The sequence below is a fragment of the Neoarius graeffei genome, chromosome 7 (assembly GCF_027579695.1).
Source record: "Neoarius graeffei isolate fNeoGra1 chromosome 7, fNeoGra1.pri, whole genome shotgun sequence".
Taxonomy (NCBI): domain Eukaryota; kingdom Metazoa; phylum Chordata; class Actinopteri; order Siluriformes; family Ariidae; genus Neoarius; species Neoarius graeffei.
In genome coordinates, this window is record NC_083575.1 from 2,420,554 (window position 1) to 2,441,884 (window position 21,331).

Genomic DNA, 21,331 nt, shown 5'->3' on the forward strand with positions numbered 1-21,331 from the left:
CATTCATTAAAGATTACATGTTTTGTGACCTGATGGTAAAAAAAGAAATGGTTTTAGGTGAATTTTTAAAAATAAGTTCATGTCCCCATTTCAGTACCCATAAGCGTGGAATCACTCATATATTTTTAATGGTACCGTATTTTCTGTAAGCTCATGCATACAAGTTGTATTTATTTCTTATTATTATTTTACATTTTTTTAAATGACACCCTACAGCGTTGGGTGGTTTTGTACACACTGTATCTCTCTTCCACACAGACCCGGTTCTGATTTCCTGTGTGTGTGTGCTGTACTGGTGGACGGTGGCAGAGGCAGAGCCGGATGATGTGATCATTCAGTCTCAGTATTGTGATAAACCCCTCTCCGATATCTCGAGAGAACAGTGTTATCAGTGCATCGACACGCTCTGCTGTTCATCAGCAAAACTGCTCATCTGATATTAGAGCCCATTTTTGCTGCTTAATCATTATATTGTTGATGAATGCAGTAGTTTTTACTAAATTACTTGCAGATTAAAATGTTGTGATGTGTATTGTGGACAATGAAACATAACGATCCACATGATGTGCAAATAAATGTTTTTAAAAATGTGCGACTGCAGCATCTTGAGAGATTAACAGTAAAGTAGAGTGACGCGATGTGAACAAAAACAAAAATCGACTTCCATCTGACCAGTATGTTTTGTTTGTTTGGATCATGCTATGGTTTAGCCACACACCGAGTGAGTCCTTAAAGTTTTCTCGGTAAACGCTGAAGTTTGAGCTGTTGATGAGGTCGGGACGTGCAGTAAGGTGAAAACCTGAACACAGCCTGTTCCACAGAAGTTCAGATACAGTCACGCGCTGGTTCCTTTATCATCGCTTTAGATCAGAGCCCTTGACTTTCACATCAACTCGCCTCACAGGTCATGAAAAAAACTAATCTGAATAAATCTCCACCAGCTCGTCACTGATGTTCCGACAGGTATTTTACTGTCATTTGGAGTTTTCCCAAAAAATGGCACTGTTTTGTTTTCAGTAAGCGCTCTGTCGTGGACCCGACCCCTCACTCTGAGCGAGCGCAGTGTTTCCGACTGCACCATGGAGGAGAATCTGCTGAGGGAAAGTCAGTGTTAATGCGAATTTTAAGATTCTTAATTTCTCCAAATGAGTCACTGAGACTGAATCACAAAACACTGGGACAGAGTTTACTTCCTCAATGGGGTTAATTACTGGATGCTCTCTCTCTCTCTCTCTCTCTCTCTCTTTCTCTGTCTGTGTTCCTCTCTCTGTCTCTCTCAGTCTCTCTCTCTCTGTGTCTGTGTTGATAGTGAAGATGGTGATGATGAAGGTGTTGGCTGTGCTCATGGTGACGGCGTCATTTGCTCTCGGTTTTCCAACACAGGAGACGAGAAAGGGAAAGAACTGGGTCGTCCTCGTAGCCGGATCAAACGGCTGGTACAACTATAGACACCAGGTGACACACACACACACACGTGCACAATACTGCATATGAACTATCTTAATATTATAACTATAATTAAATATTATTATAAAGTCTATATTGTACATACGTATTTATTTTCTGATATTGTAGGAAATAACATATTAATTAGATTAGATAGAATTTTATTGATCCCTCTGGGAGGGTTCCCTCAGGGAAATTAAAATTCCAGTGGCATCGTTAGAGAATAAACAGAGAATAGAAAATAGAGAAAACTTCTAGATAAATTAAGTATTAACATATGAAAAAAAAATCTAGCAGGAGAGGTATTGCACATTTATATTGCACATTGTCCGGTATTGCTTATTATCAGGCTCGGCTACTGCTCCTTCCCGTCCTCTGTCCTCCTGTTCCCCCTCCTCCCCCCCAGAGAGGAGTTGTACAGTCTGATGGCGTGAGGGATGAAGGAGTTTTTGAGTCTGTTCGTCCTGCACTTGGGAAGGAGCATTCTGTCACTGAACAGGCTCCTCTGGTTGCTGATGACGGTGTGCAGAGGGTGACTGGCATCGTCCATGATGTTCAGTAGTTTGTCCATAGACCTCTTCTCTACCACCGTCACCAGAGAGTCCAGCTTCATGCCGACCACAGAGCCGGCCCGCCTGATCAGTTTGTCCAGCCTGGATGTGTCCTTCTTGGATGTGCTGCCCCCCCCCAGCACACCACGGTGTAAAACAGGACACTGGCGACCACAGACTGATAGAACATCCACAGGAGTTTCCTGCAGATGTTAAAGGACCGCAGCCTTCTCAGGAAGTATAGCCTGCTCTGTCCCTTCCTGTACAGGTGGCTGGTGTTGCAAGTCCAGTCCAGCTTGCTGTCCAGCCACAGCCCGAGGTACTTGTAGGAATCCACAGCCTCCACCTCGACTCCCTCAATCAGAACTGGTCGTGACCTTGGTCTGGACCTCCCAAAGTCAATGACCAGCTCCTTGGTCTTCGAGGTGTTGAGCTGCAGATGATTCCTATTGCACCAAACGGTAAAGTCCCTCACCAGGCTCCTATACTCCTCCTCTCTGTCGTCCCTGATACACCCCACGATGGCTGTATCATCGGTGAACTTCTGAATGTGACACAGCTCCAAGTTGTAGCAGAAGTCCGTGGTGTACAGGGTGAAGAGAAGAGGGGCCAGCACCGTGCCCTGGGGTGCTCTGGTGCTGCTAATCACAGCGTCAGACGTGATGTCCTTCAGCCTGACATACTGCGGCCTGTCAGTGAGGTAGCTGGAGATCCAGGTGACCTGGCAGGGGTCCACTCGCATCCTGTTCAGTTTGTCCTGAAGCAATAGGGGCTGGATGGTGTTGAAGGCACTCAAGAAGTCCAAGAAGAGGATCCTCACTGTGCCATTTCCCTTATCCAGATGCGAGTGGGCTCGGTGTAGCAGGTAGAGGATGGCGTCTTCCACACCAACACCTGCTCAGTACGCAAACTGCAGACAGTCCTGGGCATGTTGTACCTGGGGTCTGAGGAGGTTGAGGAAGAGGCGCTCCAGTGTCTTCATCAGACGTGAAGTGAGTGCCACCAGTCGGAAGTCATTCAGCAGCGCAGGTCTTCAGTAGTCAGGGACACACCTTGTCCGGGCCTGCTGCTTTCCTGGGGTGAAGCTTCCTCAGTTGACCTCTGACCTGGTCTGCAGTGATGCATGGAGGAGTCTGTGTTGAGGTGGGGGAGGAGGGGGCTGCTGTGATGACTGGGGGGAGGTGTGTTGAGGGAAGAAGGAGAGATGGCTGCAGTGAGGGGGAGGGTGGGGGGGGACATGGACTGGTTGAACCGGTTGAAAATGTCATTCAGCTCGTTCGCCCTCTCCACTGTCCCCTCTATGACTCTGGTCTTTGTATTGTGGCCTGTGATGGTTTTCACACCTTCCCAGACCTCCCCCATGCTGTTCTCCTTCAGCTTCTGCTCTGCCTTTCTCCTGTAGCTGTCCTTAGCTTCCCTCATGCAGCGTTTCACCTCCTGCTGTGCTGCTTTCATCGCCTCCCTGTCCCTGCTCCTGAAGGCGGCCTTCTTCCTGTTGAGGACAGCTTTGACTTCCTGTGTTACCCATGGCTTGTTATCAGGGTAACACCGTACAGTCTTAGCGGGGGAGACCACGTCTGCACAGAAGTTGAGGTAATCCGTCAGACAGTGTGTCAGCCCCTCTATGTCCTCACAGTGTGGGCTAAGCAGCACATCCCAGTCCATGGTGTCCTAACAGTCTCTGAGGGCATCTTCCATTTCAGGGGACCACCTCCTGATGGAGCTAGTTGTTGCAGGCTGCCTTTGGACCAGGGGGATGTACTTCGGCTGTAGACGAACCAGCTTACGGTCACACTTCCCTAGTGGGGGGAGGGGTGTGTCTCTGTATGCATCCCTCACATTAGCTTACAGCAAGTCAGTTGTCCTGTTGTTCCTTGTTGGACAATCCACAGCCTGGTAAAAAGCAGCCAAAGTAGAGTCCAAAGTAGCGTGATTAAAGTCCCCAGAAATGATGATAAATGCCTCAGGGTGCTGTGTCTGCAGCCTTGCTGTGACAGAGTGAATCCTCTCACATGCAGCGGCTGCGTCTGCCCTCGGAGGGATGTAAACACAGATGGTGATCACGTGACTGAACTCTCTCGGCAGATAATATGGCCGCAGGCTAACGGCTAGCACCTCCAAGTGCGGGCAACATAAAACTGTCTTTACGGAGATATGTCCCGGGTTACACCAGCGGTTGTTCATGTAGATGATGAGTCCCCCACCTTTGCTTTTCCCGCATGCTTTAGTGTCTCTGTCGGCTCTCACAGCAGTGAATCCCTTTAGGTCCACATTAGCATCCGGTACGAGGTGGGTTAGCCATGTCTCCGTAAAAATAAACAAGCTGCTCTCACGGTAAACCCGCTGGTTGTTCAGTGCGGAAAGCTCGTCGACCTTGTTTGGCAGCGAGTTCACATTCCCCATGATAACGGAGGGAATGGATGGTTTGCAGCACCGCCCGTTGTCCGCTAGCCTAGCCTTTAGCTTAGCCCCGGCTTTGCAGCTCCTAGGTTTCCTCCTCAGCTCCTCCGGGATGGGGTGTTGTATCCCGGCTCGTCCTATTGTTTTCAGGGCCAGCAGCTCCTCTCTCAAATAACTGAGAAAACTGGCTCCTGGTCGCGTGTTAAAGTTAAAAATATCCATGGAATATGAAGAAAAACACACTGTCTTTGTAAGAAGAGCAGAAAAGTAAAAAAGTGGAAAAAGAGAGGTTTAAAGAGCTAAAAACTACAGAGCTAATATGATCTAAATCAGCGGTTCTCAACCTCTTCTGCTTTAAACTCCACCTATTCAGACTGGTACTGAGTCGTGGCCCATTAAAAAAGATCCCCAATTATTCTGGCTCATCTGTTCTATTAGAATCTAATAACCTATTGTAAAGTGTATTAATGGGATGTGACATCACTCCCTGTTACAGATGGGAGCCCAGGAATTAAATAAATACAGTAAAACAATCTGTTTGTAATTGTAGGTGTTGTATTTAAAACTGTATGGATGTGCCAGAAGCCAAACCCCTGCATGCAGGTCATTCTCAGCCAAAAGGGATTAATGATCCAAAAGTGGCGTCTGGTCCATTAACACAAGAACTTACTGCCATGTTTGTGTTCAGCAAACAAGCAAGTTATTAAAACCAAGAAGTGGATATAGAACCCATTCAATGGGATTAGATCCTTACACGCTATTAAAGAATGATTTTTCCTGTGAGTTGGAAAATGATCCATCCGTTGAGTTCCCCGACCTCTCAGACTCCCTGGTGCTGCAGACATCGTTCTACACGGACACACAGATGGAAACCTGGAAGAGCCTGGAGGAGAACAACTTTTTTTTTTTATATGTGTCTGGGTTAAAGATCTGGGGATCAGGACACTACAAGATAGACGGCGGGAGACGGATCTAAGTGCAGGAAGAGCGTTTATTAGCAGGCGTGATGTTTACAAAACAGAAAACAGAACTACGAAGCAGAGTTTTTAAAGAGCGTCTGTATCTGCACGTGCTGATTGCACTCAAATCAGTATCAGGTGTTTCCCGTAACGACTGGGTCCCAAGAATGCACACAACATGCTCCGTGAGTGCACACGGCCGCTCGAGCTGCGCCAGACTCAAGCTTGCGAAGGCGTGACACTTAAAGGAACAGTCCACCGTACTTCCATAATGAAATATGCTCTTATCTGAATTGAGACGAGCTGCTCCGTACCTCTCCTCCCAGTCAGTCAGACGCAGTCAGACGCGCTGTCACTCCTGTTAGCAATGTAGCTAGGCTCAGTATGGCCAATGGTATTTTTTGGGGCTGTAGTTAGATGCGACCAAACTCTTCCGCGTTTTTCCTGTTTACATAGGTTTATATGAGCAGTGACATGAAACAAGGTCAGTTACACAAATTGAAACGTAGCGATTTTGTATGCTATGGAAAGTGCGCACTATAATGACAGGCGTACTAACACCTTCTGCGCGCTTCGACAGCACATTGATACGGAGCTCAGATATCAATGCGCTGCCGAAGCGCGCAGAAGGTGTTAGTACGCCTGTCATTATAGTGCGCACTTTCCATAGCATAGAAAATCACTACGTTTCAATTTGTGTAACTGACCTTGTTTCATATCACTGCTCATATAAACCTATGTAAACAGGAAAAACGCGGAAGAGTTTGGTCGCATCTAACTACAGCCCCAAAAAATACCATTGGCCATACTGAGCCTAGCTACATTGCTAACAGGAGTGACAGCGCGTCTGACTGCGTCTGACTGACTGGGAGGTCGCGCAAAGCTCGGACAGGTACGGAGCAGCTCATCTCAATTCAGATAAGAGCATATTTCATTATGGAAGTACGGTGGACTGTTCCTTTAAGTGTTCACCTGCTGTGTGACCACAACTTTTAGCTCACGTGTATATCGCCACCAAAACGCCTCATTTTCATTGATAACCCATCGCAAAGCATCGCGAGCTGTACTGTGACCGTAGCTTAATGAGGCGGGTGTGACGGCAGATGTGACCCAGTAGTTGTACCCGACTATGAGTAAAAAACTAACTTCAACTTGGAAAAACATTCGCAGCCCACCAGATGGCGCAATGGGCCACGGCGCAGTGGTTGAGAAACACTGCTTGAAATCATAAAAATAAAAAATAAATATATATTTATGAATAAATAATAACTATAATAATAAATATCAAAGATGTGTATATATGAGAGAGGGGAGTGAGCGACGTGAACAAGTGAAAATATTTTCAACACGAGGAGAAACTTCATATCTTCAAGCCAACGTGTGATTTAATGTTTATTATATTGACACATTCACAAACAAAAAGTCCCCAAATTTATCAAAACCATTCATCGATTTCCTCACGAGTGACAGAGGTTTATGTCCCGGTTTTGGTTCTCCACGTCCCGGATGGAGCTCGGATGAAAAATACCAGTGATGTATTTCACACTAAAACATCCCTCCATCCATTACCTGTCACCGCTTATCCTGTACAGGGTCGCAGGTGATCTGGATCCCATCCCAGCCGACTCTGGGTGAGAGGTGGGGTTCACCCTGGACAAGTCGGCAGGTCATCGCAGGGCAGCACACACAGACGCACAACCATTCACACCAAAACACTGGTGTCTGTGTAATTTATATATAATTATGATCTCACATGGCCAGAGGCTGATTCTGATCGTTTTGTTTTGAAGATCTATTTGTTGTAATTGTTCTCATGAAGAGCAACTTAGCTAATTATAAACGAGTCTGATTTCTCACAGTATGGCTGTGTGAGCTACTGCGTCACTGACACTCTGCTATAAAATATCACTGAGCTGCAGTTATTCTGAAGTGTGTGTGTGTGTGTGTGTGTGTGTGTGTGTGTGTAGGCCGACGTGTGTCATGCATATCAGATTGTCCATCAGAACGGGATTCCCGATGAGCAGATCGTGGTGATGATGTATGATGATCTGGCAAACAGTCCGAAGTGAGTGACTCGATCATTTTTATCTTTATTCGGGATTTGATGTTTATTGTTTCTCTCCTTCACCGTTGGCTGATGTGATCACAGCAGCTCTGTTCCAGCAAACGGCGTCCTGTCAGGGCTGTGACCCATACACACCTGTACATCTGTCTGAAATAAACACCACACACAGTATTATTCACGTCATCACACTGTAGAATAGGGCTGATATTAGAGCTGTCTCTCTCTCTGTAACCCCTCAGGGCAGTGAGCAGTGAGAATAATCACTACACTTGTGAGCAGTTTAAATGAGTGATTAACTGACCTGTGGTTCATGTTTCCTCTTCTCACCTCGTTAAAGCCTAGGTCACAACCGGACATACGATTTTTTGGCCGTGCGATTTTTGGCGTTTCCCAAATCGCTGCGTTTTTTTTTGTTCGTGGAGAAAGACACACGTTGGCCGTAAGTTTGTCTTGCAACCTGAAAAAACGTAAGCGCCTGTAGAGTTTGTTTGACATGACAAAGAACCTCTGCGGCCAGTCTACGGCTCGAAAATCAGCATGTAACACGCGCACCCTCCGTGCGTTTCTTGCGTTTTTTGCATGTAGACCAGCTGTAGGAGCACGTACGGCCGGTTGTGACCGAGGCTTAATGAGGATCATCTTCACTGTGTGAGCATCGACCTCACACACTCGGCCCCTCACACACTCGGCCCCCCACACACTCGGCCCCCCACACACTCGGCCCCTCACACACTCGGCCCCCCACACACTCGGCCCCTCACACACTCGGCCCCCCACACACTCGGCCCCTCACACACTCGGCCCCTCACACACTCGGCCCCCCACACACTCGGCCCCCACACACTCGGCCCCCACACACTCGGTCCCTCACACATCCACACTCGGCCCCCCACACACTCGGCCCCCCACACACTCGGCCCCCACACACTCGGCCCCCACACACTCGGTCCCTCACACATCCACACTCGGCCCCCCACACACTCGGCCCCCCACACACTCGGCCCCCACACACTCGGCCCCCCACGCACTCGGCCCCCCACACACTCGGCCCCCACACACTCGGCCCCCCACACACTCGGCCCCCCACACACTCGGCCCCCCACACACTCGGCCCCCCACACACTCGGCCCCCCACACACTCGGCCCCCACACACTCGGCCCCTCACACACTCGGCCCCCACACACTCGGCCCCCCACGCACTCGGCCCCCCACGCACTCGGCCCCCACACACTCGGCCCCCCACACACTCGGCCCCCCACACACTCGGCCCCCCACACACTCGGCCCCCCACACACTCGGCCCCTCACACACTCGGCCCCTCACACACTCGGCCCCCACACACTCGGCCCCCCACGCACTCGGCCCCCCACGCACTCGGCCCCCACACACTCGGCCCCCCACACACTCGGCCCCCCACACACTCGGCCCCCCACACACTCGGCCCCCACACACTCGGCCCCTCACACACTCGGCCCCCACACACTCGGCCCCCCACGCACTCGGCCCCCACACACTCGGCCCCCCACACACTCGGCCCCCCACACACTCGGCCCCTCACACACTCGGCCCCCCACACACTCGGCCCCCCACACACTCGGCCCCCCACACACTCGGCCCCCCACACACTCGGCCCCCCACACACTCGGCCCCCCACGCACTCGGCCCCTCACGCACTCGGCCCCTCACGCACTCGGCCCCTCACGCACTCGGCCCCCCACGCACTCGGCCCCTCACGCACTCGGCCCCCCACACACTCGGCCCCCCACACACTCGGCCCCTCACACACTCGGCCCCCCACACACTCGGCCCCCCACACACTCGGCCCCCCACACACTCGGCCCCTCACACACTCGGCCCCTCACACACTCGGCCCCTCACACACTCGGCCCCCCACACACTCGGCCCCCCACACACTCGGCCCCCCACACACTCGGCCCCCCACACACTCGGCCCCTCACACACTCGGCCCCTCACACACTCGGCCCCCCACGCACTCGGCCCCCCACACACTCGGCCCCTCACACACTTGGCCCCCCACACACTCGGCCCCCCACACACTCGGCCCCCACACACTCGGCCCCCACACACTCGGTCCCTCACACATCCACACTCGGCCCCCCACACACTCGGCCCCCCACACACTCGGCCCCTCACACACTCGGCCCCTCACACACTCGGCCCCTCACACACTCGGCCCCCACACACTCGGCCCCCACACACTCGGCCCCCCACACACTCGGCCCCTCACACACTCGGCCCCCACGCACTCGGCCCCCCACGCACTCGGCCCCCCACACACTCGGCCCCTCACACATCGACTAAATGATTATTACACCCTTTAATGTCGTATTATACACAACGATCTCTTAACCAGTTTAGTGTGAGTTTCTGTTCGTTATGGGTGCGGGAGGAGAGTCTGTGAGGAAACAGCGTGTGTTCTTCTCAAACTTGTGTGTGAGAGATTTTTATGAACTTCAAGCTGAGATTTATTCAGCATTAAACACAGTGTGTGTGATGTTTTCTCTCAGGATCATGAGCTGAGTTTCTCTGAGAAGGCGTGAAGGTGGAATAGTGTAGACTGGTTCAGTTTATTCTCACTGTTTGATTCGAGATTAAACTGTTGCTATGCTTATCTCAGTGAAACTGCAGCCTTTGTGTAATTCAGTGTGTGTGTGTGTGTGTGTGTGACTCTGAGTCACATTCGTCATGTGTGCTCTGTGATTGCGTGTATGTGTGTGTGAGTTACAGGAAGGCTTGCAGTGTGTGAATTAGATTTCCATCTTATTTACTGTGTGTGTGTGTGTGTGTGTGTGTGTGTGTGTGTGTGTGTCTTTCAGTAACCCGACTCCAGGAGTGATCATCAACAGGCCCAATGGTTCAGATGTTTATAAAGGAGTGCTGAAAGATTACGTTGGTGAAGTGAGTCACACACAGAGTTAACATAAATTACACACTAAAATTCACATAAACTCACTGTGAACGTGTGTGTGTGTGTGTGTGTGTGTGTGTGTGTGTGTGTGTCAGGCTGTGACCCCTGAGAACTTCCTGGCCGTGCTGAAGGGGGATGCGAGCAGTGTGAAGGGAGGATCAGGAAAAGTGCTGAAGAGGTGAGTGTGAGGAGAATAATGCTGATGAAGTGTTTTAACGTTGTGTTTCTGTTCCATCGTGTTTCACACTGGCCTTTAGGATTTAGGGAAGCAGTTTCATTTCACAACTATTCCAACCTTGTAGAAACGTAAATCTTCTGCGTTATAAATGTAATTCCTCTGAGCTGCGTCCCAGTCCTGATTGGTTTAATCTTCCCCTCATGATTAGAAATTACAGCTTCATCTCGACTCAGTCTGTGTCCTGTACTGAAATTTAGAATAAACATTCCATTAAAGATAAAGATAATTAACAATAAAGACCTTTTACCCCACAGCCTTTCTGTTTACACTTTGTGGTACGTAATGGTGAACTTTTTTTTAATCACGCTGTGTTGATGTGCTGATCCTGAAATCACTTCAGCCTTAAATCTTTTTTAATGATTTCTGTCAGTATTAAGATGTTTAGATATAAAGCTATAATTCATTCTGTTTATGCAAACAACTCACTAACCAGCAGCCCAGCACCACAGTAGGACATTTTTTATATACAGTGGATCTAAAAAGTTTACACACCCCGTTAAAATGATCAGATTTTCTGATGTAAAAAAATGAGATCACAATAAATAATTTCAAATCTTTTCCCACCTTTAATGTGACCTATAACCTGTACAATTCAACTGAAAAACAAACAAATCTGTTAGGGAGGGAAAACAAAAAAATAAAAAACGTACAATAAGCTGGTAACAGTACAGTACAGTAAGTGTGCACACCCCTAAACTAATACTTTGTTGAAGCACCTTTTGATTTAATTACAGCATTCAGTCTTTTGGGGTCAGAGTCTATCAGCCTGCCACGTCTAGACTTGGCGATATTTGCCCACTCTTCCTTGCAAAAGCGCTCCAAATCTGTCAGATGGCGAGGGCGTCTCTTGTGCACAGCCCTCTTCAGGCCACCCCACGGATTTTAGTTGGATTTAGGTCTGGGCTCTGGCTGGGCCGTTCCAAAACTTTTTGGGGTCATTGTCATGCTGAAAGATAAAATTCCTCTTCATCTTGTATTAAAGCAGGATTGGAACACAGTAGGGGTCGACCAATAATCGGCCTGGCCGATATATCGGGCCGATATTCTGCATTTTTAGGGTTATCGGTATCGGCCATAATTTCCACCGATATGCCGATAACATGCCTTTTCGCAGCCATTTCGTTCCTAACGCGACTGTCACTGCACGTCCTTTCCTGCACTCGCCGCTCTGAGTTCAAGAACACGGTCCCGCCAACCACAACATCTGATTTGTTTGGCACAAGAGATATAGCCAATCGACACGCGCAGCTAAACACTCTGAACTGTTTCAAGGCGGCCGTATCAAGGTAAGGACGCGCTGCTTTTCCCGCAATAAGTCACAAACACACAAGTTGCAAAAGCACAACATCATTATATGTTTACATTCTTTATCTACTACTCGTTAAAATTGTCCATTTGCATCTGTGTAGCCAGGCAAACTTAGCTTACGGAAGGAAGCACTTGAATTAGCCTACAACCAACTAGTCTCGCTGAAACAGCATAACGTAGGCTGCAGTCATTTTTAAATCCCCGTCTGGAAACGTTGTGAATGTGTCAGTAGTTCTACTCGAACAGTAGAATGACAGCCATACAGAGAGGTGGTCAAGGGAAGACGAAATAAAACGTAGTGTTTGTGTTCTATAGGCTAGAGCAAGCCTACTGGCTATTTGTTATGGTGATGAGTAAACTTCATGACGTGACTCGTGCTCAGAAAGCGCATTGCACTTGTATATGTTAGGTAACTTTATAAAGCGCTATTGGAACATTTAAACACGCCAGGTGTGACTAGTATTTATAATTCTTGCGCAAGTGATTCTCCTCGCTAGCGCTTCTGATTCGGAAAGCGATATACTCTTAAAGGAGCAGCCGCTCCTAATAGGGAGTGATAGCCGACTTTACTGTGTTTGATCTTACTTTTTAAAAAATGCTGCAGGCAGCTCCCTACACTTGATTTGTTATTTAAAAACTACTTGAAGTTGGTAAGTCTTACTTAGTTCTTAGTGTAAAAGAATCCAGAGTGTATTTTCATTTATTTTCCACTGAAAATGGTGAGCTGTAATATAGTAGGGAGTGATTTATTTTTTTATTGGTGAATATTTATTTTATTATTATTTTATTTCTCATTTTATTCTAACTAATGTTTGACTTTATTGTACAAATGCTGCTGGCATCTCCCTGCACAAAATTTCATGTTCAATTTTACAATTAAACATACATTTCATGGATATGAAGGTCTGTGTCAGTGTGTGCTATGTTTAATTTCATGTGAATTATAATGTTTACATTTATCGGTTGCACATATCGGTTATCGGCATCCCAATTCCATAATAATCGGTATCGGCCCTGAAAAAAACATATCGGTCGATCCCTAGAACACGGCGTGTCTCTGTACCTGTTTAATCCGGGCTTGTATTGTATTTTCCTCTTGTTTCAGTGGACCAGATGATCACGTGTTTGTTTATTTCACTGATCACGGCGCGCCCGGCCTCTTGGCCTTCCCCGACAGTGAGGTAAACTCCTTTCCACTTCCTGTGAAGTTCTAGTCTTTGTGTTCCTGTAAATTCTCTCAGTGGTGATCTGAAGTGTGATTACGTCGCCTGATGAGTCTGAACATGAAACTGTCACTGTGAGTCAGACAGAGAAAGAAATCCCACAAGACTTGAAAGCTGTGATGAGAACTGGCCAGTTCGTGTGTTTTTAAACCTGTTATCATCAAAACAGTTTGTGAATCATTCTAAATGTGTCATGTGAACATGTGAGGAGTTTATTTCACGGAGTTACAGTAAGACACGTCTATGGAGAAAAAATAGAGAATAGAGAGGAGTAGTGATGACGTCATGGAGCGATGTCACATTTTAATTTAACGTCATTATTCTAAATAAATGTCATGGTTCAGTGATTTTAACACTTTGTGGAATCCTGAGAGCAGAAGTGTGTCTGAGTGTGTGACTGATAAAGCTCTCTCTCTCTCTCTCTCTCCCCCCAGCTCTATGTGAACGATCTCATGGACACGATCCAGTACATGCACAAAAACAAAAAGTATAAGAAGGTGCGCGTTTTCCCACCATTTTCTCTCCATTGCTAATTAAATGTTAATGGGTTTAAACCGTTTCCCATTGGTCAGCAGGTGTTGATTAGTTCACTATAACAGCAGCTCTGACAGTAGTGCAGGTTTATATTCATGCACTCGCTCTAATACGTTATGGTTTCTATAGCAACAGCTCACTGATTGTCTGTAAGAATAAGTGTATTTGTGTATCATCTCTGGAAGGAGTCTCCAGTGTGAGCACTGTGGAACAGTCGGGGTGAAGCTGGAACTGTAAGGTTTCTGAGAGGAGGAGTTTAGATTTCTCCAGAGAGGAGGCGTTTACGCTTTTCTCCTGAGGAGGCGTTTACGCTTTTCTCTAGAGGAGGTGTTTAGACTTTTCTCCACAGAGGAGGAGTTTACGCTTCTCTCCACAGAGGAGTTTACGCTTCTCTACAGTGGAGGTGTTTAGACTTCTCTCCAGAGAGGAGGAGTTTATGCTTCTCTACAGAGCAGTTTACGCTTTTCTCCAGAGGAGGCGTTTAGACTTCTCTCCAGAGGTGATGTTTAGACTTCTCTCTACAGAGGAGGAGTTTACTCTTTTTACAGTTCCTCAGTAACACAATGGAACACTGTGTAAAGAGTAAAGAGTCTGATAAGGGAACGAGTGTTTATTGCTGCTATAACACAAGTGAGAACAGGAACTAAATTGTCTCTCTGAACTTAAAATGTAACGATAAACAGAAAGTCTGACGTGTCATTCTTTAATAAATACAGAGGAATAAAACACGTGGGGACGTGCTGTTATAGGAAACTAATCAATATCACGGTGGGAACAGAATCACTGTATGACTTTAAATCATCACCTGAGTCTTAGTTACAAAACTTAGACTCTATTCTTCTTCATCTCCCTTATACAACACACACACACACACACACACACACAGATGGTGTTTTACATCGAGGCGTGTGAGTCCGGCTCCATGATGAAGCCCCTGCCGGTTGACATTGACAGTAAGTTTCACGCCATAAACACCTCCTGATACACAGAGTGAGAATAAGGAAGCAGAATACTCGTTTCTGATTGGCTGCTGTGTGTGGGACACCTGTAACCATGACGATAAGGACACAAAACACTGTAACTCTGCCTGTATTTACACTACACTGTTACTAATACATAATTAAACATTTGAAAGATTTATCTTTCAAGATTTATATTCTTTTAAATATTATCACACACACACACACGTGATCTTTTCCTATGAGCGTGATTCGCTGTTCATTATTCCGTTCTGTAACACCAGATCAGTGACCTCAGCCTGTTCTGAGAGGAAAGGATCATTCTTTTATGCGGCAATTTAAGGAAACGATGAATAACATGATCAGGTCGTTTGTGTTGTTCGTGTTGCTCGCTGTTTTAAACCTCGTTACACTGAATCTCAATAAAACAGAAAAATACAGAACTAAAATAAAAATGATTATTCTGTCCACATTCACTGGATATGAACAATCGCACGCTGTGATTGGCTACTCTACTACTCAGATATCAGCTCATATACCGTGAGTAGAGAAAAACAAAATGGTGGAGCGTGTTGCTGAACCAACCGAGGGCGAAATAAAAACTCTACTCGAAAACAAAACCACAAACAATAGAAAAAAAAGCAACAAAATATGGAATGAAAGTATTTGATGATAAGAACGTCTCTTTTTTTTTCAAGAATTATTATCGAATTTTCCACAAATTGCTCCTGTCATTTCACCGGTTTGTTTACATTCTAATTGGAAATGATTTTGTCAAACATTTTGTGTAAAGTTTTTATTTATTGAATTTGCTAAAAATAAAAATGCTCCGTTTCTCAAAATCCAGTGAATGTTGAAAGAGTAGAACAGCTGTTCCACTCAGTCTCGGTGCTGCGCGCCTCATCACCCATCAGCTCATGTACGACTCGGTTTCAGGGAATAACTGCTGAATATTCTGTCATTAAGATGTGATTCAGATTGCTGTGATGATGAGGTTAGGTGGTGTTGGTGGTGTTTTGGGATCTCTTCAACATTTGTTAGTGTGAAACTGATTAAAAATCTTAAAAGGAACAAAATTGAGAGAAGTAAAATGTTGGACTGGACGCTCTGATGGCTATTGTTCCACAGTGAGCCGTACGTTGTGTATTGTCTTGGATTTCGTGAGTCCGCCTGAAAGTGAGTTTTGAAATGGAGTTCCTTTTATTCTTACTCATTGTTTTATGGCTGATGGTTCGTCATGTGACTTCTGCCTTCAGCTCCCTGTTTCATGCTGATGGGACAGGTTTTTTTTTGCAGCTTTTTTTTTTGTACAGAAACACACACACACACACACACACACACACAGTCATCTGATTGTCATCTGACTGGTGGTTTGTTAAACCTGCTTCCTGTTGTGTGTTGAGATTAAAGTTCACCTGTGATCAGTACAGCACACTGCAGGTCTGAGGGAGCGATGCACTGATCATAAACCCACCTGGCACACTTAAACAATACATTAAACACTGAGATCAGTGACTTCAGGACTCGCAAACTTAAACAACGAGCACGGTGACTCGAGTCACGCTGTGTGTCTGCATTTCGTTGCCATTGACAGATGAAAAGATGCCACACCCTGGCATCACGTGAAAAAATGATTCTGCAGTAAAGATCAAAGCTAAATCATTTAATTTATTTTTAGAAATAAATGCTTGCTCAAAATAATACCAAAAAATCCTTTTGTCGTAAAGTGATCTCTGGCAGAATCACAACCAGCGTGCTGTGGGTTGGGGGCGGAGCCAAGTATAAGTTTCAGCCTTTAAAATACTCTTACAGTAATTGAGCTGTTGTCGGAGTTGTTTGAGCACAAACACACTGAACAGTACATCGAGTGTGTTTTCAGTGTAAATATTTATGATTGAGTAAACATTTACATCTGAAACCGATTCAGTTTGAGAAATAACCAAATCAAATCTGCTCCAATCTCCTGTTTGATTAATTTTTTATTTAATCATACTGTTGAGTTTTAGTCAGGCGGTTACACAGCAGGCATAATTCATTACAATTAATTAGTAATAACTCCTAGTAACTTTTATTAATCATCATTGATTTATTGTTATTTAAAGATTGTTAATTAAAATTTTTAATAAAATTAAATATGGGCGGGGCTAGTGGCCAGTAGTTGAGCTGAAGGCTTTAAAATATTTCACTGTAATGCTGTAAATACAGATATCAGAAATACAGTCGTGTGTGTGAGAGAGAGAGAGAGAGAGAGAGAGAGAGACCTATGACTCCACCCACCCACCCATCGTGCCAGTAATGCTGAAAGAAAAGGAGGAACTGAAATTATGAGCTGGTTGTGAAATAAAACCCTGAGCTGTAATTAACTTGAACACGGAGTTTGTGAAACTGTAAAATTCATCATCAGTTACACAACACGAGTCTGAGTGTCTCACACAAGAGTGTAGAAGTAAATATAATTCCTGTCTGAGTGTCAGGGCTCAGAGTCAGTCAGGGTCATTTAGATTGAGATGAAGATAAATTGTTGATGATGATGATGATGATGTCGTCTGTGATCCTCAGTTTATGCCACCACGGCGGCGAACCCTCACGAGTCATCCTATGCCTGTTACTATGACGAAGACAGAGACACGTATCTGGGAGACGTGTACAGTGTTAAGTGGATGGAAGATTCAGATGTGGTGAGAAACATTAAATATAAATATTATAAAATGACACGAGTCTAAGACCCAAACTCGCCGCCGTTCCTCAGGTGCAGTTGCCCTGTTCAGGTGAGAGAGAATCTTCACACTGCTCTTCATCTGGAACTTTCAACACTGCAGTGATGCAGTAGAAAGTAGTTCCGGTTTATTTTACACTTCACTAAAGGCTGTTTGTGGTATTCATACGCCATCAGACACTGGGATAGACTCGTCCCTCTGAAACAGTCCCTCCATTTCACGACCTTTCACTGAACGCTTCATCAGCAGATCAAAACAGACGTGTTTTATTTCAAATAAACTTCATCCTCATCCAGGAGGTGCTTGGATCCAGAGCCGATCCTGGGAAACCTGGGCAGGAAGCAGGAATGAGATTCAGAGTTAATGATGAAAATCATAAAAAATATTTTTTCATGTTAATATGATTTGTTTTTTTTTTGACACTTTCTGCCTTTTTAAATAAAAATGTTGATTAAATTGATCAAAATCTACACATCATCAGCTTTAAGAACAAAAGGTGTTGTCTGTCTGTCTGTCTGTCTGACCTGTCTGTCTGTTTATAGGAGGATCTGACGAAAGAGACACTTGCTAAGCAGTTTAAGATCGTCAAAAAGGAGACCAACACCAGCCACGTCATGCAGTACGGAAACAAGGTGACACACACACACACACACACACAGAGTGAACAAATAAAAAAAAAACACTGACCTCTGATATTAATGTGTGTGTGTGTGTGTGTGTGTGTGTGTGTGTGTGTGTGTCTCAGACCATGTCCAGTATGAAGGTGATTCAGTTCCAGGGTAACTCACTGGGCGGAGCCAGGCTGGCTGAACCTGTGTCGTTGCCCCCGGTTACACAGCGTGACATCACACCCAGCCCTGATGTGTACCTGTCCATCCTGAAGAGGAAGTTGATGAAGAGTAATGACATTGCCGTTGCCAGGGGTTACCTGATGGAGATCAGAGCCCACATGAAGGTGATGATGATGGAGGAAGAGCGGTGTTCTTCATAGTGATGTTTTTAATCGGGCAGATGCTATAGGTGTGTGTGTGTGTGTGTGTGTGTGTAGGTGCGTGAGCTGCTGGCAAACACAGTGCATAAGCTGGTGGAGCAGGTGGTGACGACACACCAGGAGGTTCAGCAGGTGGTGGAGGAGCATCAGGAGCTCACACAGTACGAGTGTTACAGAGCCGCGGTCACACACTTCAAAACACACTGCTTCAACTGGCACGATCAGCAGGTACACACACACACACACACGCGCACACACACACACACGCTTCAGTTGAATCTTCTGTGTGACATTCTGTGTGTGTGTGTGTGTGTGTGTGTGTGTGACAGTATGAGTACGCTCTCAGACACCTGTATGTGTTGGTGAATCTGTGTGAGAGAGGACACCAGGCTCAGAGGTACTCACTCATCCACCATCCCGCCATCATTTCCACTCGTTCACTCCATCCCTTTCTCCTCTTCATCCTCCTCTTCTTCCCTCTGTTCACTCTCAACTCGATCCTTCTTTCCTCTCCTCCCTCCATATTTCTTCTCTTCTTTTCCACACCAGCTCTTCTCTTCTCTCCTCTTCTGCACATACTGTACATCTCCCCATCCCTCTGTTCTTCTCTTCCTTCACCTCTGTCCATCTCTCCCAGAGCTCCTCCTGTTGTCAGGCGCGCAGGAACACAGTTTAGGTCGGGGTGCTGCATATTCAGTATCCTAGTTAATGGGGGTCGTGGGTTTATGTATATACACACCGTTATAATGATCGATACCTTGCCATCGCTGCAGCGCGGTACCCGACGTTCCATAATCTCCATGTAACGCCTGTAAGCAGAACCAGCCTGTGATTTTGGCCGATATGTCTGAAGACTCTGAAGAAGCTCCATTCCTGAGGCACATTAACTGAATATTTTCCATCATTCACAGATTGTTTTCACTCCATGGTGACGGAAAGATATAAAGACTAGCTATTATTTGAACAGATCCTGAAGCCTTGGCGCCGGAACCGGTTTGAAAGTGATGTAAGAATAAGCGGGGGTTCGGGGGGTTCTCCCCGAGAACAGTTTTAATGTTGGAGAGGCTAGATAGCGGGTTCTGCGCAATTTTAGACAAAGAGAACGGTCTTACTGTGCTGCCAGAAAACATGTTCTCATATCAGTTAGGCTGTGAAAAGCATGCAGGCGAAATTAGTAATGATTTAAAACGTTTCATCTGTGCTCAGTAGGAGTGCGCAGCGCCCTCAGCGCCCCACTTCCCGCGCCCTCGTCTGTCGTCTCTGTTTATTCTTCTTTTCTCTCCCTCTCTCTCTTTTTCTTCTTGATAATATTTTAAACTGATATCATTGCTGTACTACAGTTATTTTTATTAAATTGTGTAATAATGCTTTCTTGTCTCGTATTAGGATCAAGGCAGCCATGGATGATGTGTGCTACTTCCGGCAGTAAACACGCACACGGGTGTGATGGAGGATAACGGTGTCTCAGCTGATCCTGCTTTTTGCACAGATCACATCTGAGAGTGATTTTATAAATATTTTTAATCATCACTGAAATCACACTTGTTTTCATTCCATTGTTTTAGCCAAAAACAATGTGTTGTGTTGCACTGTTTTAACAAAAAAAAAAGTGTGGGATTTTTTGAATGTTTGAATGTAAATTGTGGAATTGTTTTGAGGGGGAAAAATCATTAAAGAGGGTTTCATGCTGGGAAACTCTGCTGCTGCTGAAACACTCAAATCACAAATGAAACACCCAGAGCGAGAGAGAGAGAGGATTTGCGGGCTACACTGACCCCTAGTGGCCGAAACATTCATCGCGCTTTCAACTCCTCGCTGTTGTGAAAGTTTTCTCAGAGTTTCTGATTCTGTTTTTCTGACTTTACTGAGTGGCCTTGTTTAGATCGTGAGTCCTGTGTGTTTGTGCTGTGATGTGTTAAATCTGTTATCTCTGCACTCTGAATATCACCCCACACTGATCGAAAGCTCATTAATGTCCATTTAATCTTCAGGTTGAAGGGATGTGTGGAGCTGCAGGGATTAAACTGGGAGAATTAGGGATGATTAATTCACTGAAATTCAGAACGCAAAGCAGTTTGAAGTCCTGATTCCTGAAATAAATCTGAATATGGATCAGAACTGTGTGGCTGAGTTTATTCTGTCCATCACTGAGTAGAGAGTCCCATTATCACACATTTAAAGCAGATATCAAACTAAATTCCTTTGTTTATTCTGAATTAAGAAATAGACTGTTCGAGAATTAAAGCATTAATTGCAGATGCAGGAACTTTGAGCTCATTGGAGACCAAATTCAGGGGCCTGAGAACCTGCTCAAGACAAATATCCAAAAACATTCAGACACCTGGAATGAAGATTGAAAGGAAATAAATTTTGCAGTTTGGAGTCTCAGGGCATTTCATGAAGAACATAAAGAAAAAGGAAATAGAACCAGAATTTTAAATATATTAAATTACATAGCTTCATCTTTGAAAAAAAAAGTTTGCTGAAGAAAACAGAGGTTCTTTCACTTGTCCTCCTGTGGGAAGCATTATAGGTTCTGTGTAAACCCTTCAAAGGAGCTAGAAGATGGTTCCGAGAGAGCTTGTGATGAAAAAACAGAGATGCATCTGATCTCAGTTTCTCGAAAATCTCCAGGACAGTTTTCTAAAACCATTTAAATCTCAAAACTATCTCAGTCACAGAGGCACATTTCCAAATTTTTTTCCAACAGAAACCAACGATGGGGATGCTAACTTTTGCACTCAAGTTTAATAAACTTTCAAATAAATCTGTCACTGAGGAGTCTGTGGACACTGAGGGGGTAAAAAGAGAAACAGAACAGGAAATAAAAGAAAGTTTTCAACAGAATAAAGCTTGAGTAAATAAAGGCTTTTCTTATCCACTTTAAAAACAGTAAATGTTCCTCTCTTTATTAGAAAACAAAAATATCAACAATTCTGTTCAAATCATACATTTTTGGTGGGGGATGTAGAAACAGCTTCCATCCGTCCGTCTGGTCACGTTTTCGTTT

At 45.6% G+C, this 21,331-nt stretch overlaps 1 protein-coding gene across 7 annotated transcripts in view; it reads left to right on the forward strand.

Annotated features, from left to right (window-relative positions):
* lgmn (legumain) overlaps positions 1 to 20,439 on the forward strand; it is a 24,868-nt gene extending 4,429 nt beyond the window's left edge. For 2 of the 7 annotated variants that reach the window (XM_060925108.1, XM_060925113.1), the window contains exons 2-15: positions 1,018 to 1,104; positions 1,281 to 1,455; positions 7,324 to 7,421; positions 10,260 to 10,341; positions 10,447 to 10,529; positions 13,003 to 13,078; positions 13,555 to 13,617; positions 14,541 to 14,607; positions 17,173 to 17,291; positions 17,873 to 17,962; positions 18,076 to 18,285; positions 18,379 to 18,549; positions 18,651 to 18,718; positions 19,708 to 20,439. In XM_060925108.1, coding sequence (XP_060781091.1) covers positions 1,018 to 1,104; positions 1,281 to 1,455; positions 7,324 to 7,421; positions 10,260 to 10,341; positions 10,447 to 10,529; positions 13,003 to 13,078; positions 13,555 to 13,617; positions 14,541 to 14,607; positions 17,173 to 17,291; positions 17,873 to 17,962; positions 18,076 to 18,285; positions 18,379 to 18,549; positions 18,651 to 18,718; positions 19,708 to 19,750 — 1,432 coding nt within the window. In that variant the 3' untranslated portion in view covers positions 19,751 to 20,439. Of the gene's footprint in view, positions 1 to 306; positions 344 to 1,017; positions 1,105 to 1,280; positions 1,456 to 7,323; positions 7,422 to 10,259; positions 10,342 to 10,446; positions 10,530 to 13,002; positions 13,079 to 13,554; positions 13,618 to 14,540; positions 14,608 to 17,172; positions 17,292 to 17,872; positions 17,963 to 18,075; positions 18,286 to 18,378; positions 18,550 to 18,650; positions 18,719 to 19,707 lie in introns of those variants that run through there. The other 5 variants (XM_060925109.1, XM_060925112.1, XM_060925110.1 and 2 more) reach the window with 4 other exon arrangements.
* Positions 20,440 to 21,331: the final 892 nt, after the last annotated feature.